Below are 25,528 nucleotides of genomic sequence, written 5' to 3'. Positions count from 1 at the left end.
CTATACTCGCTAAGGAACTTATCATTGTTTTCTCGTGACATATTGTGCTTCACGTTAGTGGTAAAATTTCATTGATATTACTCACGTTTATTTGTGAAAAAAACGGAAATTTGGCGAAAATTTCGCAATTTTCCAAATTTGAATTTTTATGCCCTTAAATCACAGAGATATGGCACACAAAAAACTTAATAAATAACATTTCCCATATGTTTACTTTACATCAGCACAATTTTGGAACCAACATTTTTTTTTGTTAGGAAGTTATAAGGGTTAAAAGCTGACCAGCGATTTCTCATTTTTGCAGCACCATTTTATTTTTACAGATCAAATCACATTTGAAGTCACTTTGAGGGGTCTATATGATAGAAAATACCCAAAAGTTCCATTCTAAAAACTTCACCCCTCAAGGTGCTCACAACCATATTGAAGAAGTTTATTAAACCTTCAGGTGCATCACAGAAATTTTTTGAATGTGAACATTTAACTATTTTTCACAAAAAAATTAATTCAGGTCAAATTTTTTTTATTTTACCAAGGGTAACAGGAGAAATTGGATGCAAAAGTTATTGTGCAATTTGTCCTGAGTTCGCTGATACCTGATATGTGGGGGGAACCACTGTTTCGGCGCATGGCAGAGCTCAGAAGGGAAGGAGCGCCGTTTGAATTTTTCAATGCAAAATTGGCTGGAATTCAGATCGGACGCCATGTCACGTTTGGAGAGCCCCTCATGTGCCTAAGCAGTGGAAACCCCCCACAAGTGACCCCATTTTGGAAACTAGACCCCCCCCAAGGAACTTATCTAGATATGGTGAGAACTTTGAACCCCCAAGGGCTTCACAGAAGTTTCTAACGTACAGCTGTACAATTAAAAAATAATATTTTTTCCACAAAAATGATCTTTTCACCCCCAATTTTTATTTTTCCAAGGGAAATAGGACCCTAAAAGTTATTGTGCAATGTATCCTGAGTACGCTAATACCCCATATGTGGAGGTAAACCAATGTTTGGACACATGGCAGAGCTCAGAAGGGAAGGAGCACCATTTGACTTTTTCAATGCAAAATTGGTTAGAATTGAGATCGGACGCCATGTTGCGTTTTGGAGAACCCCTGATGTGCATATACAGTGGAAACCCCCTCACAAGTAACCCCATTTTGGAAACTAGACCCCCAAAGGAACTTATCTAGATGTGTCCTGAGTACGCTGATGCCCCATATGTGAGAGAAAACTACTGTATGGGCACATGTCGGGGCTCGGAAGGGAAGTAGTGATGTTTTGGAATGCAGACTTTGATGGAATGGTCTGCAGGTGTCATGTCGCATTTGGAGAGCTCCTGATGTGCCTAAACAGTGGAAACCCCCAAGTGACCCCATTTTGGAAACTAGAGCCCCCAAGGAACTTATCTAGATGTGTGGTGAGCACTTTGAACCCCCAAGTGCTTCAAAGAAGTTTATAACGTAGAGTCATAACAATAAAAAAAATCATTTTTTGCCACAAAATTGATATTTTTTCCCCCAATTCTTTATTTTTCCAAGGGTAACAGGTGAAAGTGGACTCAAAAAGTTGTGCAATTTTTCCTGAGTACGCCGATATCCCATATGTTGGGGTAAACTACTGTTTGGGCGCATGAGAAAACCAAAACACAAAACAAATATCCTGTTTTGTTGTTTTGTGTTTTGGTTTTCTCTGTGTAAAGGTCATGTGTTCATATGCAATTACATTTTGCATGCACATTAATTTACTTTTTCTGCTCAGACCCAGTTTCTCATTTGTTTGGGCGCATGGCAGAGCTTGGAAGGGAAGGAGCACCGTTTGACTTGAGATCAGACACCATGTCGCGTTTGGAGAGCCCCTGATGTGCCTGAACAGTGGAAAGATCTTGATAAAGACCTCATGTCGAAACGTGTAGATCTGTCTTTCCATGCAGTGCTGCCAGACATTATGTACCTGAGAATATTTTAATGCCATTTTCACAATAAATATTGGTTTTTAACCGTCACCCGACATCGCTGGATCCTTCCATTTTTGTACTGAACAGTGGAAAACCCCCAATTCTAACTCCAACGCTTACCCCAACACACCTGTCACGGGGGCTTAGTTCAACTAAGGCTGAAATACCCGGGGCCCCTGTGGTGTCCCTTTACTAGGGGAAACCCTGTCTGACCCTCAACCCAGGGTTTTTGCTGAAGGTGCAAATGCCTGAGCCTCCGACCTTTCCTTATCTCCTGCTCAGCCCTGCACTTAACCCTCCACCCTCCACCCAGTGAGAAGTCACCACCAAAGCTCCCACACAAATAATGACAGACAGGGAGAACTTAAACTGCACTGCGCCGCACACACACAGGAATAAACAGTAATGTGAACAGGGCACAACTAAACACAAATATGGGAAGGAGAAAGGATAACGACGGATCATACAACACCAGATATGAATCTCTCTCTCTTGAACACCTCCACTCCAGACCGGAACCACTTGGTATGAAACACAAGCTATAATCGGCGACGCCCATAGGCCAGCATGACTATTTAAAGACCGTGGGCGTGACTAACCATCCAACCTGGTCTCCAGCAGGATTAACCCCCGAGAGCCTGAAGATCAGGCCGGCGCCACTGAGGCTATAGTGGCTGGAGGTGGAACTACCTCTGCCTGCCGGATGCTGTGGTGTGAACAGCGTCCGACATGACAGTACCCCGTCTTCTACGAGGGACCCCAGGGCCCTCAAGACTCATAGGACCCGGCTTGTCCGGATGACGACGGTGAAAAGAACTGACCAGCCGATCCGCATGTATGTCTGAGGCTGGAACCCAAGACCTCTCCTCTGGACCATACCCCCGCCAGTGCACCAAATACTGAAGAGTACGGCGTACTACTCGAGAGTCCACTACCTTGGCGACCTCGAACTCTAACTCGCCATCCACCATGACTGGAGGTGGCATCGGCGTCGTGTCCACCAAGCCTACCACCTTTTTCAATAAAGCCCTGTGAAACACGTTGTGTATCTTGTACACCGCGGGAAGTTCCAACCGATAAGCTACTGGGTTAATGATGGCAGAAATCCTAAAAGGCCCAATAAACCTTGGACCCAGTTTTAAAGAAGGGATTTTGAGTTTTATGTTCTTCGTAGCTAACCACACCCATTCACCCACACACAGGTCCGGACCTGGCACGCGTCTACTGTCAGCCACCCGTTTGTACCTGGCACTCATGCTCAACAAACGCTGTTTCACCCGCCTCCAGACTGATGACAATTGGGCTCCTAGCTGATCCTCCTCCGGGACACCCCCGGAGTCACCCTGACGTAAGGTACAAAACTGAGGATGTTGACCGTACACACAAAAGAATGGAGACTCTCCTGATGACTCTTGGCGGTGATTATTTAATGCGAATTCGGCCAGAGGAAGGAAAGTAGACCACTCCTCCTGGTTGTCGGACACAAAGCATCGTAAATACTGTTCTAGATTTTGGTTCATGCGCTCAGTTTGTCCATTAGACTGTGGATGAAACGCCGATGAATGTGACAACTTGATCCCCAACCTTGAGCAAAAAGCTTTCCAAAACCTCGCCACAAATTGCGTACCCCTATCAGATACTATGTCAGACGGTACTCCGTGGAGTCTGACCACCTCCTTCACAAATACCTGAGCCAACGTCTTAGCATTGGGCAAAGAGGACAACGCCACAAAATGCGCCATCTTTGAAAAACGGTCAACCACCACCAGGATGACCGTGTTCCCTGCCGAGGCTGGCAAGTCAGTGATAAAATCCATGGAGATTTCTGTCCATGGCCTATTGGGTACCCCCAGAGGCTGTAGCGTGCCAGCAGGACGGGTTCGGGGTGACTTAGCCCTAGCGCACGTGATGCAAGCTGCCACGTACGAGACCACGTCCTGCCGGATTTTGGGCCACCAGAAACGACGCGATACCAGCTCTAAGGTGCCCTTCACCCCTGGGTGACCAGCCAGTACCGAATCGTGGTGTTCCTTCAACACCTTAGGCCGAAGATGCAGGGGTACAAATGATTTGTTGGCGGGAAGTCCTGGTGGTACCTCCTCTTGGGCCTCGGCAATCTCCGCCTCTACCTCAGTCGTGAGAGCCGAGACCACTACCCCTTTCTGGAGGATGGGTACCGGCTCTTCCCGAGGTTCTCCCCCCGGAAAACACCTAGACAAAGCATCCGCCTTGGTGTTTTTAGCCCCGGGACGGTACGTCACAAGAAAATTGAAACGAGTAAAAAACAATGCCCAGCGAGCCTGCCTAGGAGACAGACGCTTGGCCGACTCCAGGTAGAGCAGATTCTTATGGTCGGTGATAACTGTGACCTGGTGAGCCGCCTCCTCCAAGAAGTGTCGCCATTCCTCAAAAGCCAGTTTGATGGCCAACAACTCCCTGTTGCCGATATCATAATTCCGTTCGGCCGGCGACAACTTCTTGGAGAAGTAGGCGCATGGATGCATCTCGCTCAAGGACGAGCCTTGAGACAGTACTGCCCCCACTCCCACCTCCGACGCATCAACCTCTACCACAAAAGGTTTAGACACGTCTGGTTGCACCAGAATGGGGGCTGAAGCAAAACTATTCTTCAGACGCTCAAATGCACGTATAGCCACCTCAGGCCAGTTCGCCAGATCGGCACCCTTTTTTGTCATGTCCGTGAGTGGTTTGGCGACAGTCGAAAAGTGTTTTATAAATTTCCTATAATAATTCGCAAACCCAAGGAACCGCTGGAGTGCTTTCAGACTCTCCGGCCTCTCCCATTGCAACACCGCTTGCACCTTAGCGGTGTCCATTTTAAAACCAGCTGCGGACACAATATATCCCAAAAAGGGCAACTCCTGGACAAAAAATAAACATTTTTCCAGCTTAGCATAGAGCTGGTTCTCCCGGAGCAACTGTAACACCTGCCTAACATGCTGCAAATGAGTGTCCCGATCGCTAGAATAAATGAGGATATCATCCAGGTATACAATCACAAATCTCCCCAGGACATGAGCAAAGACATCATTAATAAAATGTTGGAAAACGGCAGGCGCGGTGGTCAACCCAAACGGCATAACCAGACTCTCAAAATGACCCTCAGGAGTGTTAAACGCCGTCTTCCACTCATCCCCCTGACGGACCCTTATGAGGTTATACGCCCCCCTGAGGTCCAGCTTGGAAAACCATTTTGCCCCCGCTACCTGGTTGAACAAATCCGGGATCAACGGCATTGGGTAGGGATCACGGATAGTAATCTGGTTTAACTCTCGGAAATCCAGACACGGGCGTAACCCCCCATCTTTCTTCTTAATGAAGAAAAACCCCGCGGCTACAGGCGAGGACGAAGGCCGGATGTAACCTTTGCTCAGACTCTCCGCGATGTAGTCTTTCAGAGCTTGTCTCTCAGGACCAGAAATATTAAACATCCTGGCCTTAGGTAATTTGGCCCCGGGTTTTAACCTAATAGCACAGTCATAGGCTCTATGTGGAGGCAGTTCTGAGCAACCCTTCTCAGAGAAAACATCCGCGAAATCCTGCAAAGCCTCCGGCAGGCTGGGCGTCACGGCGGACACACAAGCAATTGTCTTGGCAGAAACCACTCCATTGTACTATGTCCTGAGTTTTCCAATAAATTACCGGGTTGTGCCTGGACAGCCATGGAAAACCCAGGACCATTTGAGCTGGGAGATTACGGAGGACCCTACATGTAACCGACTCAGAATGTAGGACCCCAATGTGGAGTTTCACCTCTGCCACAAACTCAGTAATCTCCCCTTGAGGGAGGGGAACAGCATTAATGGTCACCACCTGTATGGGGTGAGGAAGTTTTTCAATCTTAAACCCGGCGGTGTGTGCAAACTCCTCATCTATGAGATTGGTGGCGGAACCGCTATCCACAAACACTGATATAGGTAGCTCTCTGCCGGCGACAATAACCTTGGCAGGGAGCATACATTGAGATACCATCATGGAGGATATGCATACGCTCAGTTGGGTCTCCTCCATACCCTCTGAGCTTAACAGTTTTCCGCCGGTGTGACCCTCTTAGGTAGTACCGGGCAAACGTTAACATAATGACCTCCTTTACCACAGTAGAAACATGCTCCGGACTTCCGGACTCCCGGAGCGCGAGGCTGAACCTGTGCCACGCCAGCAATCTGCATAGGTTCAGGGGACTCATCTACTTCAACCACACCTGCACCTCTGTTTTCCCCCAGAGGTAGCGTCTCCTGTGCCCCCTGACGAAAACGGCGATCAATACGTATCACCAAACTCATGGCAGACTCCAATGATGCCGGAGTCTCATACATCAGGAGGGCTTGTTTCACCCTCCCTGATACCCCATGAATAAACTGGCTCCGCAGTGCTGGGTCATTCCACTGTGTGTCTACAGCCCAGCGGCGAAATTCCGAACAATAGTCTTCTGCCAAGCGCTCCCCCTGGCGGAGGGCGCGGATTTTAGATTCCGCTAGAGCCAGTCGGTCAGGGTCATCGTAAATGAGCCCGAGGGCAGAAAAAACATTATCGACCGAATGAAATGTAGCAGAGTCAGGTGGTAAGGAAAATGCCCATGCTTGGGGGTCACCACTCAGTAATGACAACACCAGCCCTACTCGCTGGGCCTCATTACCTGAGGATATTGGCCGCATGCGGAAGTATAATTTGCAGGCCTCCCGAAATACGACAAATTTGCTGCGATCGCCTGAAAATCGTTCTGGCAGCGGAAACTTCGGCTCTGCACCGATACCTGCAGATGCCGTTTGCACCTTTGCTACTACCAGGCCCTGCTGCTGAACTGCCCCATTCAACTCGGAGACCTGTATGGACAGCGCCGCCAACTGGCGGGTTATGGAATCTAATGGATCCATGGACTCCTGAAAAAATGTGGGCCGATTATAGTGTCACGGGGGCTTAGTTCAACTAAGGCTGAAATACCCGGGGCCCCTGTGGTGTCCCTTTACTAGGGGAAACCCTGTCTGACCCTCAACCCAGGGTTTTTGCTGAAGGTGCAAATGCCTGAGCCTCCGACCTTTCCTTATCTCCTGCTCAGCCCTGCACTTAACGCTCCACCCTCCACCCAGTGAGAAGTCACCACCAAAGCTCCCACACAAATAATGACAGACAGGGAGAACTTAAACTGCACTGCGCCGCACACACACAGGAATAAACAGTAATGTGAACAGGGCACAACTAAACACAAATATGGGAAGGAGAAAGGATAACGACGGATCATACGACACCAGATATGAATCTCTCTCTCTTGAACACCTCCACTCCAGACCGGAACCACTTGGTATGAAACACAAGCTATAATCGGCGACGCCCATAGGCCAGCATGACTATTTAAAGACCGTGGGCGTGACTAACCATCCAACCTGGTCTCCAGCAGGATTAACCCCCGAGAGCCTGAAGATCAGGCCGGCGCCACTGAGGCTATAGTGGCTGGAGGTGGAACTACCTCTGCCTGCCGGATGCTGTGGTGTGAACAGCGTCCGACATGACAACACCCTTAACCCTAATCTCAACCCTGACCCTAGCCCAGCCCTAACCCTAATGGGACAATGGAAATAAATACTTTTTTTTTTATTTTATTATTTTTCCCTAAGGGGGTGATAAAGGGGGTTTGATATACTATTTACAGTATAGCGGGTTTTTATGTTTTGCAGCTGTCACATGCTAAAAGACGCTTTTTATTGTAAAAATAGTTTTTGCATCACCACATTTTGAGAACTATAATTTTTCCATATTTTGACCCACAGAGTCATGTGAGGTCTTATTTTTTAAGGGACGAGTTGACATTTTTATTGGTACCATTTTCAGGCACGTGACATTTTTTGATTGCTTTTTATTCCGATTTTTGGGACGCAGAATGAACAAAAACCAGCATTTCATGAATTTCTTTTGGGGGGCGTTTACACCGTTCCGCGTGTGGTAAAATTGATAAAGTGGTTTTATTCTTCGGGTCAGTACAATTAAAGCGATACCTCATATATATCATTTTTTTATGTTTTGGTGCTTTTATACAATAAAAACAATTTTATATAAAAAGTAAATATTTTTGCATCACTTTATTCTGCAAGCTATAACTTTTATCTTTTTCCTGATGACGCAGTGTGGTAGCTCATTTTTTGCGGGACAAGATGACGTTTTCGGCAGTACCATGTTTATTTATATCCGTCTTTTTGATCGTGTGTTATTGCACTTTTTGATCGGCGGCATGATGATAAAGCATTATTTTTTGCCTTTTATTTTTTTTAAGGGGTTCACTAAAGGGGTTAACTAGTGGGACAGTTTTATAGGGCAGGTCGTTACAGACGCAGCGATACTAAATATGTGTACTTTTACTGTTTTTTTATTTACAAAAAAAAAATTAGGGAATATATTTTTTTTTTATTTATTTAGGAATTTTTACTTTATTGCTTTGTCTCGGGGGGGACATTCCATATTGTGTCAGATCACTGATCTGACACTTTGTAGAGCGCTGTGTCAGATCAGCAATCTGACAGGCAGTGCAGGAGGCTTTCTCAGCGCTTGCTCTCAGCAGGCACTGAGAAATCCGCCTCCCTGCAGGACCCCAAAGGCCCCCGCGGCCATCTTGGATCCGGGGGCCTGCAGGAAGGAGTCCCCCGGAACTACGCAAGCACATCGCGTTGTACCGAGGGTCTCAGGGAAGCGGCTCCCTGCGTGATTCTTCCCTATGTCCCTGGTACACTGCGATCTTGTTTGATCGCAGTGTGCCAGAGGTTAATGTGCCATCCATGGGCATACTATCCCGTCCATGGGCATACGGGTCCAGGGCACATGGACGGGATAGTACGTCAGATGTCAGAAAGGGGTTAAAGGCTTGTCGACATTGACTTCTAGGATTGCTAGTTCCTATAGGTGGAACTACAGTTCTAGTACTTTTCCTCTCTGAAGAGACAATTTGCATAGGATGTAAAAAAACCCCACTCATTTCATAAGTAATATAGAATGAAACATATGATGAGACATCACCTGTGTTTCTGCAGCCTCTATATTATGAGTGACATTTCCATTTTGAACTGGACCAGCAGATTCTTTGGGTGGTGTCACTTCAACCTCAACATTTGTACTGTTTGGAAGATCATTTTTTTCTAAAATGGAAGGTGCAAACAAATATTACAAAGCACATTCTGTAAATACACATACTAACAGTAGCTGTTCACACATATAAGATAGCTGTCAAAAGTGATGGAAGCCATCATGTAGGCTCATTCTAGGCTTAAAGGGAACCTACCATGTCCGAAAATGCTATTAGCCTGCATACATTAAAATAGAAAAAAAGAATACTGGAAAAATGGTCAAATATAAATTAAAAAAATAATAAATAATAAATATAAAATAATAAATGTGACAGAAAATGAAGAACAATCAAGTAAAATTGTCTTTATTATCAATAAATAGAAATTTTAATTTTTTACACTGCATGCATAAACAGCCGCACCATAAAAAATAAAAGCATAGATGATACATAAAAAAGGCCCACAGATGGCAAAAATAATTATTTTTTTTCTTTTCATTTTTAATCATTATTTTTACATTTAATTTTTTTCTATTCTTTACACTCTGGTCTATTCCCTTTTCCTTATATTTCCTCTTACTTTTTCTTTTCCCTTCCCTGCTATTCCCCCTTTTTTTCCCCCCTTTCCTCTCTTCTATTTTTTCCCTTATGATACACTTCATAGGTTATTATATTATAATATTATTATTATTTATTTTTATTTTATAACTAGCTGAAGAGCCCGGTGCTGCCCGGGCATAGTAACTAACTCTGGTTAGTTATAGCAAATTATAATTATCCTCCATCCCATAGTCCTGTGCCCATATACCCATCATACATATCCACGATCCCATAGGCCCATGCCCATATACCCATCATACATATCCTCCATCCCATAGTCGAGTGCCCATATACCCATCACATCCCATAGTCCCATGCCCATATACCAATCACACATCCTCCATCCCATAGTCCCATGCCCATCATACATATTCGCCATCCCATGCAGTGTAAAAGTTTAAAATGTCTATTTATTGATAATAAAGACAATTTTACTGATTATTCTTTATTTTCTGTCCCAATTATTTATTATTTATTATTTTTTTAATTTATATTTGACCATTTTTCCATTATCCTTTTTTTCTATTTTAATATTTCCGAATGGTTTGCCATTCAACTTTTTAATAGATATATATCACATTTTTTATTTTAATTTTACAAATATAAGTATAGTGGATATACTTTTATTATTGTGTTATTTGTACTCACCTGCATATATACAGTTAATATGCCAGGCTAATAGTGCTATGAAGGTGCCCAACCACAATACTGAAATTGCAACACCTTCCCATAAATAAGAAGCTTTAGTATTGGCATGGGGAGAGGTATAAATGGAGAACCCAAATTCAGACCTTATAATCAAAGGTAACACCACCCCCAAACGTGTGTAACATTCGTAGTTCAACAGGGTCGCAACTGAAAGTGGTTTCACCACATGCACTGAATAAAGCTACAATCCTAGTTTATTGATTGTATAGACTTATTTAAGCAGCTGTCTGGTAGTGTCATTTATACAATGTATCATTGTACTAGTTAGATACTATAGGGTACATTATAATGAAGAAAATCAATAGAGGAAATTGCAGAGGGCACCATCAAATATGGCCTAACCAAAATAATGATTTTTTCTTCTGAAAGAAGATGATGGGAGCGGTTGGACTTTTACCGCTGTCCTCAACTATTAACTATGATTACCCATTACTGGTACATATGGGTGTCTTTTTGTTACCTACACAGAAATGTTATCATTTTAAGGAGGTTAAAAAAGTACTAGCTAGGAAGATTGTAAAAACGTTTTTTAATGAATTGAGCAAAATGTATATTGGATGAAAAAACTGAGGGCGAGTGCTGGTCATTGGGCTTATTGGAAAAGTAACAAAATGGATACATGTGACCTGACATCCTAGGAATTCTGCCAACAAAATCTATTTGCTTTGCAAATTATTCTTCATGTAATATGGATTTTTTTAGGACGTGTCTAAAATTCAATCGCTTTACTGGACTCAATATTCAGTTTTATCTAAAGGTCTTATACGGGACCTCAACATGTTCCAAGCTACTTCAAAGCTGTCTGTAAAGGCTTAATGATATAACATTGATGTAACATAGTGATGAGCGAGCATACTCGTTGCTCGGGTGGTCTCCGAGGATTTTGGCGTGCTCGGAGATTTAGTTTTCGTCGCCTTAACTACATGATTTGCATCATTCCCAAGAAGACTCATGTCTGTACTATCTCAAAAGGGTGCTTCTACACAATACTGAGTAAAGGGTCTGAACACTTACCGTATATACTGGTATATAACCCGACCCGAGTATAAACTGACCCCCCTAATTTTGCCACAAAAAACTGGGAAAACTTATTGACTCGCGTATAAGCCTAGGGTGGAAAATGCAGCAGCTACTGGTAAATTTCAAAAATAAAAATAGATACCAATAAAAGTAACATAAACTGAGAGATCAGTAGGTTAAATGTTTTTGAATATCCATATTGAATCAGGAGCCCCATATAATGCTCCATACAGTTCATAATGGCTCCATAAGATGCTCCATAGAATAATATGCTGCTCCATAAAGGTTATAGCCCCATAAGATGCTCCATAGATTATGCTCCCATAAGATGCTCCATAAAACGCTCCATAGATTAGGCCCCATAAGATGCTCCATAGATTATGCCCCATAAATTATGCCCCCATAAGATACTCCATAGATTATGCCCCCATAAGATGGTCCTTAGATTATGCCCCCATTAGATGCTCCATAGATTATGCCCATAAGATGCTCCATAGATTATGCCCCCATATGCTGCAAAAAAAAAATTACATACTCACCTCTCGCCCCTGGGGGCCAGGTGTCGAGTCCTGAGCAGGCGGAGACACTGGCGCGCAATGGGGTCCAGGTGCCGGTTTCACCGCTGGCTCAGGACCCAGCACCTGAGATATTTACCTGTCCCCGCTCCATCGCTGCTTGCTGCTGTCTTCTGCGTCCTCTGTCAGTGACTGTTCAGGTATCAGAGAGTGCGGCGCGCACTAACCACGTCATCGCACCCTCTGCTGGCTAAACGCCACTGACAGAGGATGCAGCAGACAGCAGCAAGCAGTGATGGACCGGGGACAGGTGAATATTGGATATACTTACCCCCTCTTGGCACGGTCTCTGCACCCCCCTTCTCCCAGTCTCCCTTCCTTCCTTCAGCGGTCACGTGGTACCGTTTATTAAAGTCATGAATATGTGCATATTCATGACTTTAATGAGCGGTACCACGTGACCGCTGAAGGAAGGGAGACTGTTGGAGAAGCGGGGGGGGCTGCAGAGACGCGTCAGGGGGAGTCAGTATGATCTCTGACACCCCCACTCAGCAGCCGACCCCAGGTATATAACTGGTGTATAAGTCTAACTGGTGTATAAGTCGAGAGGGGGATTTTCAACCCCCCCAAAATGGGCTGAAAATCTCGGCTTATAAACGAGTATATACGGTATGTCCATGTGATATTTTTCTTTTTTAATAACTTTGCAAAAATGTCTACTTTTCTGTTTTTTATCAGTCAAGATGAAGTGCAGAGTGTACATTAATGAGAAAAAAAATGAACTTTTTTGAATTTACCAATTGGCTGCAATGAAACAAAGAGTGAAAAATTTAAAGGGGTCTGAATACTTTCCATACCCACTACATATATCTACAATGTGGAACAATACAAAGTGTAATTACACAAAATATGGTTATTTAACATTCATTTGTTCCCTAGAAAACTGAACTGGTATATTTTGATCATGTAATAGTCATTTGCAACATCTGGATACACATGCACACATCATACTGGTTTTAGTTATTCCTAAAAGTAATACTTACCTTCATAGTTGGCTGCTCCATTTAGTCTTTCACTGTCTTCCACTTGACATTTCATTTTGGCCATTTTGTGCAGAATTGAAGCCTTCTCTTTAAATTTTCCTTCAAACATTTACAAAAATAAGTCATTATAGCTATTTGTATAACAATGTATTAACAGCAATAATTACTGGAATAATGCAATATGGAAATTTACAACAATTTTTGGTATTCATTTCAATATTTTAATTTAGGTAATCTATAGCCACATTAGCATCTTAGTTGGGGCAACAGAAACTCTCTACTTCTTACTGACATAACAGTTAAGCATGGTTAATAAGAGAACATAGGTAACTGTACCTTAGACTATTTTAATTGCTTATTATTACCAAATACCTCTTTAGTCTTGCCACAGGAATACCTGTAACACCTGAACATTTGCACTAAGTGCATTCAGCAAATTTATACTTTGGTTTTTATATGTTCGGTACCAGCAAATTAAATTTACAAAAGCGTAACCAAGACGTGCCGCTAATGATTCCAAAACAAAGACTTCAAAGGGAAAAACCTAGTAAATGTGAGAACACCCTAATCATATATTATATTATTATATTGTAGCTAATACATGAAGTACTCATTCTAAACACTCAGTATGCAAAATAAAAGGGAATAAAAAACATACCAGTAAATATCAAAATAAAACAAAAACATATGTTTATTTTGTTTTCAAATAATCATTATTAAATTTTAAATTTTCTCAGGTATTCGGGAAGGAAGGGACAAAAAACAGGGAAGATACTTAAAGGAAATAATTAGAGAACCCATATTACACAATTTCAAGTAGTAATACAGAAAAAAACATCTAGTCAGATTAGATAAATATTTTACAGGAAGAGAAAAAAAAATAAAGAAAAAAAATTTGAAGTTAAAATTTAGTAACCTAAAAATGTAACAATTGCATGAATAAATATTACATATTTAACCAGCATAACCTAGCAACTGGAAGAATATCTCAGGACCCAATCATCCTAAATATTAGTCTTTAAAAAACTTCAAATTCCACTTATGCCACTTGTTATGATATTTACTAAGAAAGTTGTTATTAATAGCAAACTTGTGTTCTAAATGGCTATGTTGGCGTAAACTGTCTAGAATAACATATGTTTATTTTAGTATATATTGTACATGGGTATCTAATAGGAATAAATATCTTGAAATATGGTTAGTATATATTTAATAGTTCACTCAGCCCTTCACAAGTGAAGAATATAGCATTTTGCAGACATGTCAATCTGATATAATAATTTATTAGTTACAATAGTCGCTTGATCCTTTGTATCACGTTTGTGTCAGTTACACATTCTTAACCAAAAGACAATTATTTTTAAGTCTATGCAGTTAAACAATACAAGGTTTTGTCTTATTGATGACATACAGTACACCCAACACAAAAGACAAAGCTCTGATTGATTAAAAAGAAAAATTACAAATTTATGACAAGTGACAGGTCCTTTTTAACCTTAAAGGGAATCTGTCACCCCTTTTTTGAGATATCATATAATGATATCATTCAAATGTGTGTCACATAAGGATTCCCTTAGTACTTTTGCTTCCCCCTGACCCCGCACCTTTCATGCATAAATACCTTTTTTATATCGGTTCAGATGTATGTAAACTGCCACGGTTCGGTCCGATGGGCGGGACTTATTCACCTGCTCCCCCCTCCATGTCTTGCTCTACACAAGAAGAAATGCGTACATCTTGAAGATGCGTCCAATTCTTCATGAATCAGGAGTGTATGACTCCAGCATGCCCCCTCATCAAGACTGGCGTGAACAATGACCTTGTTGAGTCTGGCCCAAAACATATGTCCTTTAATGCTTTGTCCACCTAGCACACATATGTTTTTAATGCACTGATGTACTGTTACTACAGTGATTACTCTGTATTAAATGACACACTGATATGATGATCTTCTTAGAACTGATGAATTGTTACTTTGTGCAAAACAGTTTTTGCCTTGATGCTGACTGCACCATGCACTCCCAATGTTGCTTGGACACAATAAAACTGTGGAATAGTCCTCAGCCTGGGTGTTAAAGAGATTGGCCATTACTTTATTACTGAAGGCCTATCCCTGTGTATTCCATCAATATCAGATCAGTTGGAGTGAGACATCTGAAATCACTGCTGATCAGCTCTTACAGACACTAATAGCGTACAGAAGTTCTTGGGTGCTGCGGGAACACAACAGTTCCATCATTTCTTCAATAGCTGCAGCCAGGTACTGTAAATCTACCCCCTATTCTATAGTGACCACAGCCGTGTATTGCGGATCCAAACCCTATTCAAATAAATAAGGATCTGTAGTGGCCACTAAAGTTTTGACATAGCTGATATGTTCCGGTAGCATCTGAGAATGGTAAAGATGACACCAAAATTTGTCCCACAATTTCTGCTGAATGTGGAAATACCCATATGTGGCTCAGGAGGGATAGATCGCCATTTTCCTCATGGAGGGCGGATGTTCCTAGAATAGTTGCCAGATTCCATGTACAGAGCCCCTAAGCAGGGATGAACCTAGCCTCTCTGCTGCCTGAGGCGAACAGCAAAATGACGCCCCCCCGCACACAAAGTAAATTTTTATATCTATCCTGTAAAACTGAGTACAATAGTGGACATTTTGATTTAGATAAATAGAAAAAAAAAGGTGTCCAAACACAAGGATGTCAGCGCCATGACATGCATTAATGACAATGGTAGGCCTGGCACAGGGAGGGACTGGGACAAAAAAGCAGCTGTGCCACACAAATCCCACCATCCCACAAACTATAACACTCATCAGCCCCAATCAGTGAATTTTTGCTATACTTTGTCATCCCCTCATCACTCTCTTAAAGGAGTTATTTGAAGAGCCACAGATGAATGGCACCACAGTGCGTATGATTGACCACAGCTCCATTTACATGGTGCTCTTCAAAGCTACGTTTCCCAGGATCATGGGGGTCCCAGCGGTCAGATCCACAACAAACAGAAAGTCATCCCCTATCCCCACATAATGCTCCATACAGTATTATGGGCCCCATATATTACTGCATATAGTATAATGGGCCCCATATAATGCTCCATACAGTATAATGGGCCCCATATATTACTTCATACAGTATATTGGGCACCATATATTACTTCATACAGTACAATGGGCCCCATATATTACTTCATACAGTATAATGGGTCCCATATATTACTTCATACAGCATAATGGGCCCCATATATTACTTTATACAGCATAATGGGCACCATATATTATTTCATACAGTTTAATGGGCCCCATATATTACTTTATACAGTATAATGGGCAACATATATTACTTCATACAGTATTATGGGCCCCATATATTACTTCATACAGTATAATGGGCACCATATATTATTTCATACAGTATAATGGGCACCATATATTACTTCATATAGCATAATGGGCACCATATAATTCTTCTCACCATACCCCGCTGCTCTGGTCTCCCCAGTGTATTCTGATCCCCCGAACTGCTTGGCACAGGTACATCAGTAAAAAGTATGAAATGATCAATGTGACCAGTGCCGCCTAGTTTCCAACCCCTCTTATTCTACTAATACTGTGGACACACTGACTGGTACTGAGGAAAAGAAAGAACGAACAGAGAGAGAGAATAAAGAAAACAGAGAAAGAAAGAAAGAAGAGAGAGAGAAAGAAAGAAAGAAAGACAGAGGGGAAAGAAAGAACAGAGAGAGAAAGAAAGAAGAAAGAAAGAAACAACAGAGAGAAAGAAAGAAAGAAAGAAAGAAAGAAGAAAGAAAAACAGAGAGAAAGAGGGGACAGAAAAAAAGAACAGACAGAGAAAGAAAGATGGGACAGAAAAAAGGAACAGAGAGAGAGAAAAAAAGAGGGGAAAGAAAGAAAGAACAGAGAGGGAGAGAGAAAGAAAGGGGAAAGAAAGAAAGAAAGAGGGGAAAGAAAGAACAGAGAGAGAAAGAAAGAGAAAGAGGGGAAAGAAAGAACAGAGAAAGAAAGAAAGAAAAAGAAAGAAAGAGGGGAAGAAAGAAACAGAGAGAGAGAAAGAAAGAAAGAAGGAAAAAGAAAGGGGAAAGAAAAAAAGAACAGAGCGAAAGATAGAGGGGACAGAAAAAAGAACAGAGATAGAAAAAAAGAAAGAGGGGAAAGAAAGAACAGAGAGGGAGAAATAAAGAGGGGAAAGAACAGAGAGAGAAAGAAAGAGAAATAAAGAAAGAACAGAGAGTGAGAGAACAGAGAAAGAATAGAAAGAAAGAGGGGAAAGAAAGCAGAGAAAGAAAGAACAGAGAGAAAGAGAGAAAGAACAGAGAGAGAAAGAAAGATTACAGAGAGAAAGAAAGAGGAGATAGAAAGAGAAAGAAAGAACAGAGCGAAAGAAAGAACAGAGAGAAAGAGGGGAAAGAAAGAACAGAGAGAGAGAAAGAATGAAAGAGGGGAAAGAAAGAACAGAGAGAAAGAAAAAAGAAAGAAAAAGAACAGAGAAAGAAAGAGTGGACAGAAAAAAAGAACAGAGAGGAGAAAGAAAGAACAGAGAGGGAGAGAGAAAGAGATGGGGAATAAATAAAAAACAGAGAAAGAAAGAGGGGAAAGAAAGAAAAAACAGAGAAAGAAAGAAAGATGGGAAAGAAAGATGGGAAAGAAAGAGAACAGAGAGAGAGAAAGAACAGAGAGAGAAAGAACAGAGAGAGAAAGAGGAAAGAAAGAACAGAGAGAGAAAGAATGAGGGGAAAGAAAAAGAACAGAGTAAGGAAGAGCAGAGAGAGAGAGAAAGAACAGAGAGAGAGAAAGAAAAAGCAGAGAGAAAAAGAAAGATTATAGAGAAAGAAAGGGGAAAGAAAGAAAGAACAGAGAGAGAGATAAAGGAAGAGGGGAAAGAAAGAATGAACAGAGAGAAAGAGAGAGAGAAAGAGAGGAAAGAAAGAACAGAGAGAGAGAAAGAAAAAAACAAAGATTAGACAGAGAAAGAAAGAACAGAGAGAGAAAGAAAGAAAGAGAATCTATAAAGATACTATAGCAGCCCGGCTCCTATTGTAGTGCCCACCTGAGCCTCCCGCTCACATGGCTGGCATCCCCGAGTCCAAGGCGATCCCGCTGTCCGAGGACACGGTGATGGATCTGAAGCATTCCCTGAAGTGCCTCCATGGTTCCGTCACAATCTCCTCCCGAAATGACCTAATTTCCGGTCAGCTTCTAGCACGTCACTTCCGGTGGAACGTCATGTGCGAACTTTAAAGTGCTCCTCGGGGCTCCACCGTGTACTCCTGTGTCCGCGGGAAAAGTAAGCTTCCGGCCAGGACAGAGGGGCAGACTCTCTCTCAAAATCGGGATTGTCCCGCTGGGATGTATGGATGCTCCCCACCATACACCTTGTACACACGGTTCCGCTTTTTATGCCTCGTACACACACGGCTCCACTCTGTACACCTCGCACACACATGACTCCACTCTGTAAACCTCGTACACATGCGGCTCTGCTCCGTACACCTTTTACACATGTGGCCACGCTCTGTACACCTTGTACACACATGGCTCCACTCCATAAACCTTGTACACATGCGGCTTTGCTCCATACACCTCGTGCACACGCAGTTCCACTCCATACACACGTGGCTCTGCTCCGCTCCATACACACACGGCTCAGCTCCATATACTTCGTACACACACGGCTCCGTTTTGTACGCCCCATACACACACAGCTGCACTCCGTACAACCCTTACACACGCGGCTCCACTCCGTACACACCATACACACGCGGCTCAGCTCCGTACACACCATACACACGCGGCTCCGCTCTGTACACCCCATACACATGCAGCTCCGCTCCCTACACACGCTGCTCCACTCTGTACACCTCACACACACACGGCTCCACTCCGTAAACCTCGTACACATGCGGCTCTGCTCTGTACACCTTTTACACACGTGGCCATGCTCTGTACTCCTTGTACACACACGGCTCCACTCCGTAAACCTTGTATACATGCGGCTCCGCTCTGTACACCTCGCACACATGCTGCTCCGCTCCGTACACCTTGTACACATGCGGTTCCGCTCCGTACACCTCGTACACACGCGGCTCTGCTCCGTACACCTCGTACACACACGGCTCCGCTCCGTACACCTCGTACACAAGTGGCTCTGCTCCGTACACCTGGTACACACGCGATCTGCTCCGTACACCCCGTACACACACGGCTCTGCTACATCCATCCTGTAAACTTCTCCTGACCTCACACAGAAACTTTCCTTCATCCAGCACGTCCAGTCCTGCATACACTGAGAGGCCCCTGATCATGTGACCTCGACTCCTCCCCTCCTGTGACCTCATCACAGGTCCTGTGGCAGAGAAAACAGCGCGGCAGAGCTCTGCCACAGATACAGTTACAGCATTACAGGCAGCCCCCTCAGAGCACGGGCCCGGGGGGGGCCTGGTAGCTACGCTACTAATTCACAATGTGTCACACACAAACACAATGACAGGAGCATTGCAGGAGCACGGCGTCGGCACCACATTATCTGATTGCAGAGGATGGCGCCGCTCTGCCGCCCCCTGTCTTCAGAGACTGAGCGCCGCTTGAGCTGAATTCTCAGATTGACTCATGGATGATGGGACCCTGCCCCTAATTGATAGAAGAGAAGAATCCCCCTCTAGTGACCCCATTTTGGAAATTATACCCCTTTGGGAATTTATCTACATGTGTAGTAACTATTTTGACTCCATGGGTGTTTTTCAGAAACAAGCAGCAGTGGATGTTACTGAGTGAAAATCGCAAACTGCCATTGTAGTGCCCAGTACATTGTAGTCACCAGTACATTGTAGTTCCCAGTACATTGTGGTGCCAAGCTCATGCTTCTGGAGACCACCTGTAAATTAGGCGGGCTCTCATTGCTATAGAAATGCCAAGCATGTGGAAGCTAAATGTGGTTTAGGCACAATGGGGCTCAGAAGGGAGGGGGGCATTTGGATTTTGAAGTGCAGAATTTGCTGAATTTCTTTTGGAGGATCAGGAGATATAGCGCTTTTCCAGAGCCTTGGTACTACCAGAAACGTGGAAACCCTCTATATTTCCATTAACAGATGATGGAGCTGAGCGGGGACTTGCTTTTTTTGTGCATTGAGTTGAAGCTTTTTTTGGGAACATTTTAAATAACATTTAGGATCACATTTATCCATGCTCTACACTAAGAACTTACTTTGGAGTTTCCATCTAAGGCTGGAATCACACCAGTATATGGAATCCGATGTAAGAGCATCAGATTCAATATGTTAATGACCCTAGGCTCCAGCTCTGCTGCGAGCAGGAGCCAAGTGTCTTGCTAATGTGCTGCAATTCTTTTGCATGAGAGGATCGCAGCACAGGTGCGGAGAAGATGGAGAAAGTAGTTTCTCCATCTCCTCCATGGCCTGTCTCGCTGTATATCAGACTGCACTGGGGTGATATGCCACCTGATAATGATGATGACGATTGGAGATCTGGTGTTTCTGACTGGTGTATTTAAGACAGCTGACTTCCTTCAATCCCTGCTGGTGATTTTCTTCCTGTGCCTTCTGAGGTCTGATGTCTCCTGCTCTGTTCCTGCATGGTTCAGCTAAGTGGTTCATTTGCTAAACTTTTTGCATTTGATCTGGTTTTGTCTATCTCTGCTTTGTGCGGGTCAGCTTGCTCCTGCTGGGGTTGTGCTGGATCACCGCCCATATGTTACTGCTTGTGTCAGTTTGTTCTGTTCCCTGTTATATTGGTCTCTTTTTGCTTTGCTTTCAGTATATACCAGAGTGCTGATATAGTGGGGGCAAAGTCGTGTGACTTCAGTTTTTTTTGTGCATCAGACGTGTTGGATTTTTCAGGGTTTTTGTGCGATTGCAGACAGTGTCTTTCCTTTCCTGTCTAGTCAGTTTGGGCCCCATCATTTGCTCAGACTATTTTGTCAGAATTTTTTTTAATATATTTTTTCCTTTTTTTTTTCTGGGGCCGTAGGAGGATAATTTTTGTCTAAATGGAGACTAAGCAATTGTCTGATCGTGTTGAGCAGCTTTCAGCTGAAGTGTGGGAAATTTCTACATATCTCGCTCAATCATCTGCTGTTGAACCAAAAATCCTTACTCCTGATGTGTTTTCTGGGAATCGGTCTAAATTTTTGAATTTTAAGAATAATTGTAAACTATTTTTTGCTTTGAAACCTAACTCATAGGGGATCTCTGTGCAGCAGGTTAAAATTGTTATCTCCCTGCTGCGCGGTAATCCCCAGGATTGGGCCTTTTCTTTGACACTCGGAGATACTAATCTGGCTAATGTGGATGCGTTTTTTCAAACCCTGGGGTTGTTGTATGATGAAGCTAATGCTATTGATCAAGCTGAGAAAACCTTATTGGCATTGAACCAGGGTCAGGATTCTGCAGAGTTATATTGTCAAAAATTCCGAAAATGAACAGTCCTTACTAAATGGAATGGCGGTGCGCTAGCAGCTCTCTTTCGGAAGGGTTTGGCAGAAACCGTAAAAGATGTTATGGTGGGATTTCCTCTCCCCTCTGGCCTTGACGACTCTATGTCATTGGCCAAGAAAGATGGTTTATTAAGGCCATGTATTGACTATTGTTCCCTTAGCAAAATCACTGTTAAATATAAGTACCCGTTACCCCTGATTTCTGATTTATTTTCCAGAGTTAAAAGTGTCTGTTGGTTAACCAAACTTGACCTCAGGGGGCGTATAATCTTATTCGCATCAAGCACGGGGATGAATGGAAGACGGCGTTTAATATCCCGGAGGGACATTTTGAGTACCTGGTGATGCCTTTTGGGCTCACTAATGCCCCTTCTGTCTTCCAATCTTTTATGAACAATATTTTCCGGGACTTTGTGGATAAGTTTTTGATCATTTATCTGGATGATATTTTGATCTTTTCCAATGATTGGGATTCTCATGTGGAACATGTCCGGACTGTGTTCCGGATTTTGAGGGAAAATTCTCTGTATGTTAAGGGATCGAAGTATCTCTTTGGTGCACAGAGGATTTCATTTTTGGGATTTATTTGGTCTCTGTCGGCTATTGAAATGGACCCGGCCAAGGTACAGGCCATTTATGATTGGGTTCAGCCCACTTCTTTGAAGGCTCTCCAAAAGCTTTTGGGTTTTGCTAATTCCTACCGTAAATTTATAAGTAATTTTTCTGTTATTGTTAAACCACTGACTGATTTGACCAAAAAGGGCGCTGATGTGGTGAATTGGTCTCCAGAGGCAGCCTCGGCATTTCAGGAGCTTAAGCGGAGATTCACTTCTGCTCCGGTTCTACGGCAACCTGATGTCTCACTCCCATTTCACGTGGAGGTAGATGCTTCTGAGATTGGTGCAGGAGCCGTTTTGTCCCAAAGAGATCCGGTGACTTGTAAGATGAATCCCTGTGCCTTCTTTTCTCGAAAATTTGCCCCATCTGAACATAACTATGATGTGGGGTATCGGGAATTGTTGGCCATGAAATGGGCATTTGAAGAGTGGAGACATTGGTTGGATGGAGCTATACATCAAGTTGTGGTCCTCACCGACCGCAAGAATTTGATTTATCTTGAATCAGCCAAACGCTTGAATCCTAGACAGGCTAGGTGTGCCTTGTTTTTCACGCGTTTTAATTTTGTGGTCTCTTTTCTTCCGGGCGTTAAGAATGTTAAGGCGGACTCCCTTTCTAGGAGTTTCTTTGCGGATTCTCTTATTGTGACCGAGCCATAACATCTTTTATGGTTTCTGATAAACCCTTCCGAAAGAGAGCTGCTAAGGCACCATCATTCCATGTAGTAAGGATCGCCCACTTTCAGAATTTTTGACAGTATAACTCTGCAGAATCCTGACCCTGGTTCAATGCCAATAGAGTTTTCTCAGCTTAATCAATAGCATTAGGTTCATCATACAACAACCCCAAGGCTTGAAAAAATGCGTCCACATTAGTCAGAATAGGATTTCCAGGTGTCAGAGAAAAAGCCCAATCCTGGGGATCGCCGCGCAGCAAGGAGATGACAATTTTAACCTGCTGCACAGAGCTCCCCGATGAGTTAGGCTTCAAGGCAAGAAACAGTTTACAATTATTCTTAAAATTCAAAAATGTAGACCGATCCCCAGAAAACACATCAGGAGTAGTGATTTTTGGTTCAACAGCAGGTGATTGAGTGAGATAGGTGGAAATTCCCCGCACTTCAGCAGCGAGCTGCTCAACACGATCAGACAATTGCTCCATTAAAGAAAATAACCTCCTATGGCCCCAGAGAAAAAGAGGAAAAAATATATATATAAAAAAAAAAATTCTGACACTTTTCTTTTTTTTTTTTTACAATTCTCTCCTGCTTTTGAGTACCTTAGAATCTGCGGTTTAGGCTGGTGATTCTGTTATGATTGGATCACCGAGGAGGAAAGCAAGACCAAGCTAAACCACAGAAAACCAGAGAGGTTGGTAACTAAGTGGATTGCAGACCCCTGATCATATCCACACAACTAGCAGTAGCCGTGGAGTGTACCTACGATGATTCTAGATGCCTCGGCACAGCTGGAGAACTAAACAAGCCTAAATTTAAACTGCCCCAGAGAGACCCCAAAGGAATAGATAGACCCCAAACATATATTGTCGGTGAGACAAGATGAAAACACAAACGCAGGTAGGAAAATAGGCTGAGCAAACGATGGGGCCCACACTAACTAGACAGGACAGGAAAGGAAAGACACTGTCTGCAATCACGCAAAAAACCCTGCAAAAATGCCCAACACGTCTGATAGAAAAAATACTGAAGTCACTAGACTTCGCCCACTATATCAGAGCAAAGAGAGGCCAATCTGATAAGGGACAAAAACAAACTGCCACAAACAGTAACATAAGGATGGAAATTCAGCACAGCCCCAGCCGGGGCTGGCTGACCACACAAAACTGAAATAGACAAAACCAAATCAAATGTGAACAATAGCAAAAGAACACTTAGCTTGAGCATGCAGGGACTGAGCTGGAAACTAAGACCTCAGGAGGCAGGAAAAAAATCACCAGCAAGGATAGAGGGAGTCGGCTGTCTTAAATCCAGTCAGAAACTCCAAATGTCCAATCGTCCTCCTCATTATCAGGTGGCAGGCCTCTGTTAATTAGATCAGCTCCATTACCTCCTGTAACCACCAGAGGGAGCCTGGAAAGAGAACTCGCGACCCCTCTGTCAATATAACCAGCTCCACTACCTTCTCTAGTAACCAGAGGTAGGCCAGAAAGTGAATTCACAACAGGTTACAAATGGGATTAGGGTTAGGGGTGTGTTAGGGTTAGGGTTATGATTAGGGTTGGGATTAGGGTTAGGGGTGTGTTGGGGTTAGAGTTGGAGTTAGAATTGAGGGGTTTCCACTGTTTAGGCACATCACGGGGTCTCCAAACGCGACATGACGCCACTTATTCCAGCCAATTTTGCGTTGAAAAAGTCAAACAGTGCTCCCTCCATTCTGAGCCCCGACATATGCCCAAACAGTGGTTTAGCCCCACATATGGTGTATCAGCGTACTCAGGAAAAATTGCACAACAATTTTGGGTGTCTAATTTCTCCTGTTACCCTTGGTAAAATAAAAAATGGGGGCTAAAAATATAACGGCTCTGCGTTATAAACTTCTGTGATGCACGTGGGAGTTCAAAGTGCTCACCACAAATCTAGATAAGTTCCTTGGGTAGTCTAGTTTCCAAAATGGGGTCACTTGTGGGCGGTTTCCACTGTTTAGGCACATCAGAGGCTCTGCAAACGTAACATGACGCCCGCAGACGATTCCATCAAGTCGGTATTTCAAAACGTCACTACTTCCCTTCCGAGCCCCGACGTGTGCCCAAACAGTGGTCCCCCCACATATGGGGTACCAGTGTGCTCAGGAGAAACTGGACAACAAGATATGGGGTCAAATTTATCCTGTTATCCTTGTGAAAATAAAAAATTGTGGGCTAAAAAATCATCTTTGAGGAAAAAAAAAAGATTTTTAATTTTCCTGGCTCTGTGTTTATAAACTTCTGTGAAGCACTTGGGGGTTCAAAGTGCTCACCACACATCTAGATAAGTTCCTTGGGGAGGTCTAGTTTCCAAAATGGGGTCACTTGTGGGAAGTTTCTACTGTTTAGGCACATCAGGGGCTCTGCAAACGTACATGACACCCACAGACCATTCAAAATCGGCATTTCAAAACGTCACTACTTCCCTTCCGAACACAGACGTGTGCCTGAAAAGTGGTTCCCCCCACATATAGGGTACCAGCGTACTCAGGACAAACTGGACAACAACTTTTGGGGTCTAATTTCTCCTGTTACCATTGTGGAAATAAAAAATTGCAGATGAAAAAATCATTTTTTTAGGAAAATTTTTTTTATTTTCACGGCTCTGCGAAGCACCTGGGGGTTCAAAGTGCTCACTACACATCAAGATAAGTTCCTTAGGGGGTCTAGTTTCCAAAATGGGGTCATTTGTGGGGGAGCTCCAAAGTTTAGGCAAACAGGGGCTCTCCAAACACGACATGTTGTCCGCTAACGATTGGAGCTAATTTTCCATTCAAAAAGTCTAATGGCTCTCCTTCCCTTCTGAGCCCTGCCGTGCGCCCAAACAG

General features: G+C 43.3%; 1 protein-coding gene across 7 annotated transcripts in view; it reads right to left on the bottom strand.

The window, feature by feature from the left end:
* The window catches only part of SLC24A2 (solute carrier family 24 member 2), a 469,645-nt gene that overhangs the window by 44,806 nt on the left and 399,311 nt on the right, over positions 1 to 25,528 (bottom strand). For all 7 annotated transcript variants that reach the window (XM_073542706.1, XM_073542707.1, XM_073542705.1 and 4 more), the window contains 2 exons: positions 12,907 to 13,005; positions 8,975 to 9,093 (listed from right to left, as the gene is read on the bottom strand). In XM_073542706.1, the coding sequence (XP_073398807.1) occupies positions 8,975 to 9,093; positions 12,907 to 13,005 (218 nt within the window). The remainder of the gene's footprint in view (positions 1 to 8,974; positions 9,094 to 12,906; positions 13,006 to 25,528) is intronic.

The sequence above is a fragment of the Dendrobates tinctorius genome, unplaced genomic scaffold (genome assembly GCF_039654945.1).
Source record: "Dendrobates tinctorius isolate UK_male_01 unplaced genomic scaffold, ASM3965494v1 ptg000128l, whole genome shotgun sequence".
Taxonomy (NCBI): Eukaryota; Metazoa; Chordata; class Amphibia; order Anura; family Dendrobatidae; genus Dendrobates; species Dendrobates tinctorius.
Note: the sequence above shows the minus strand (reverse complement) of the source record. Positions and strands in the feature narration are given on the sequence as shown.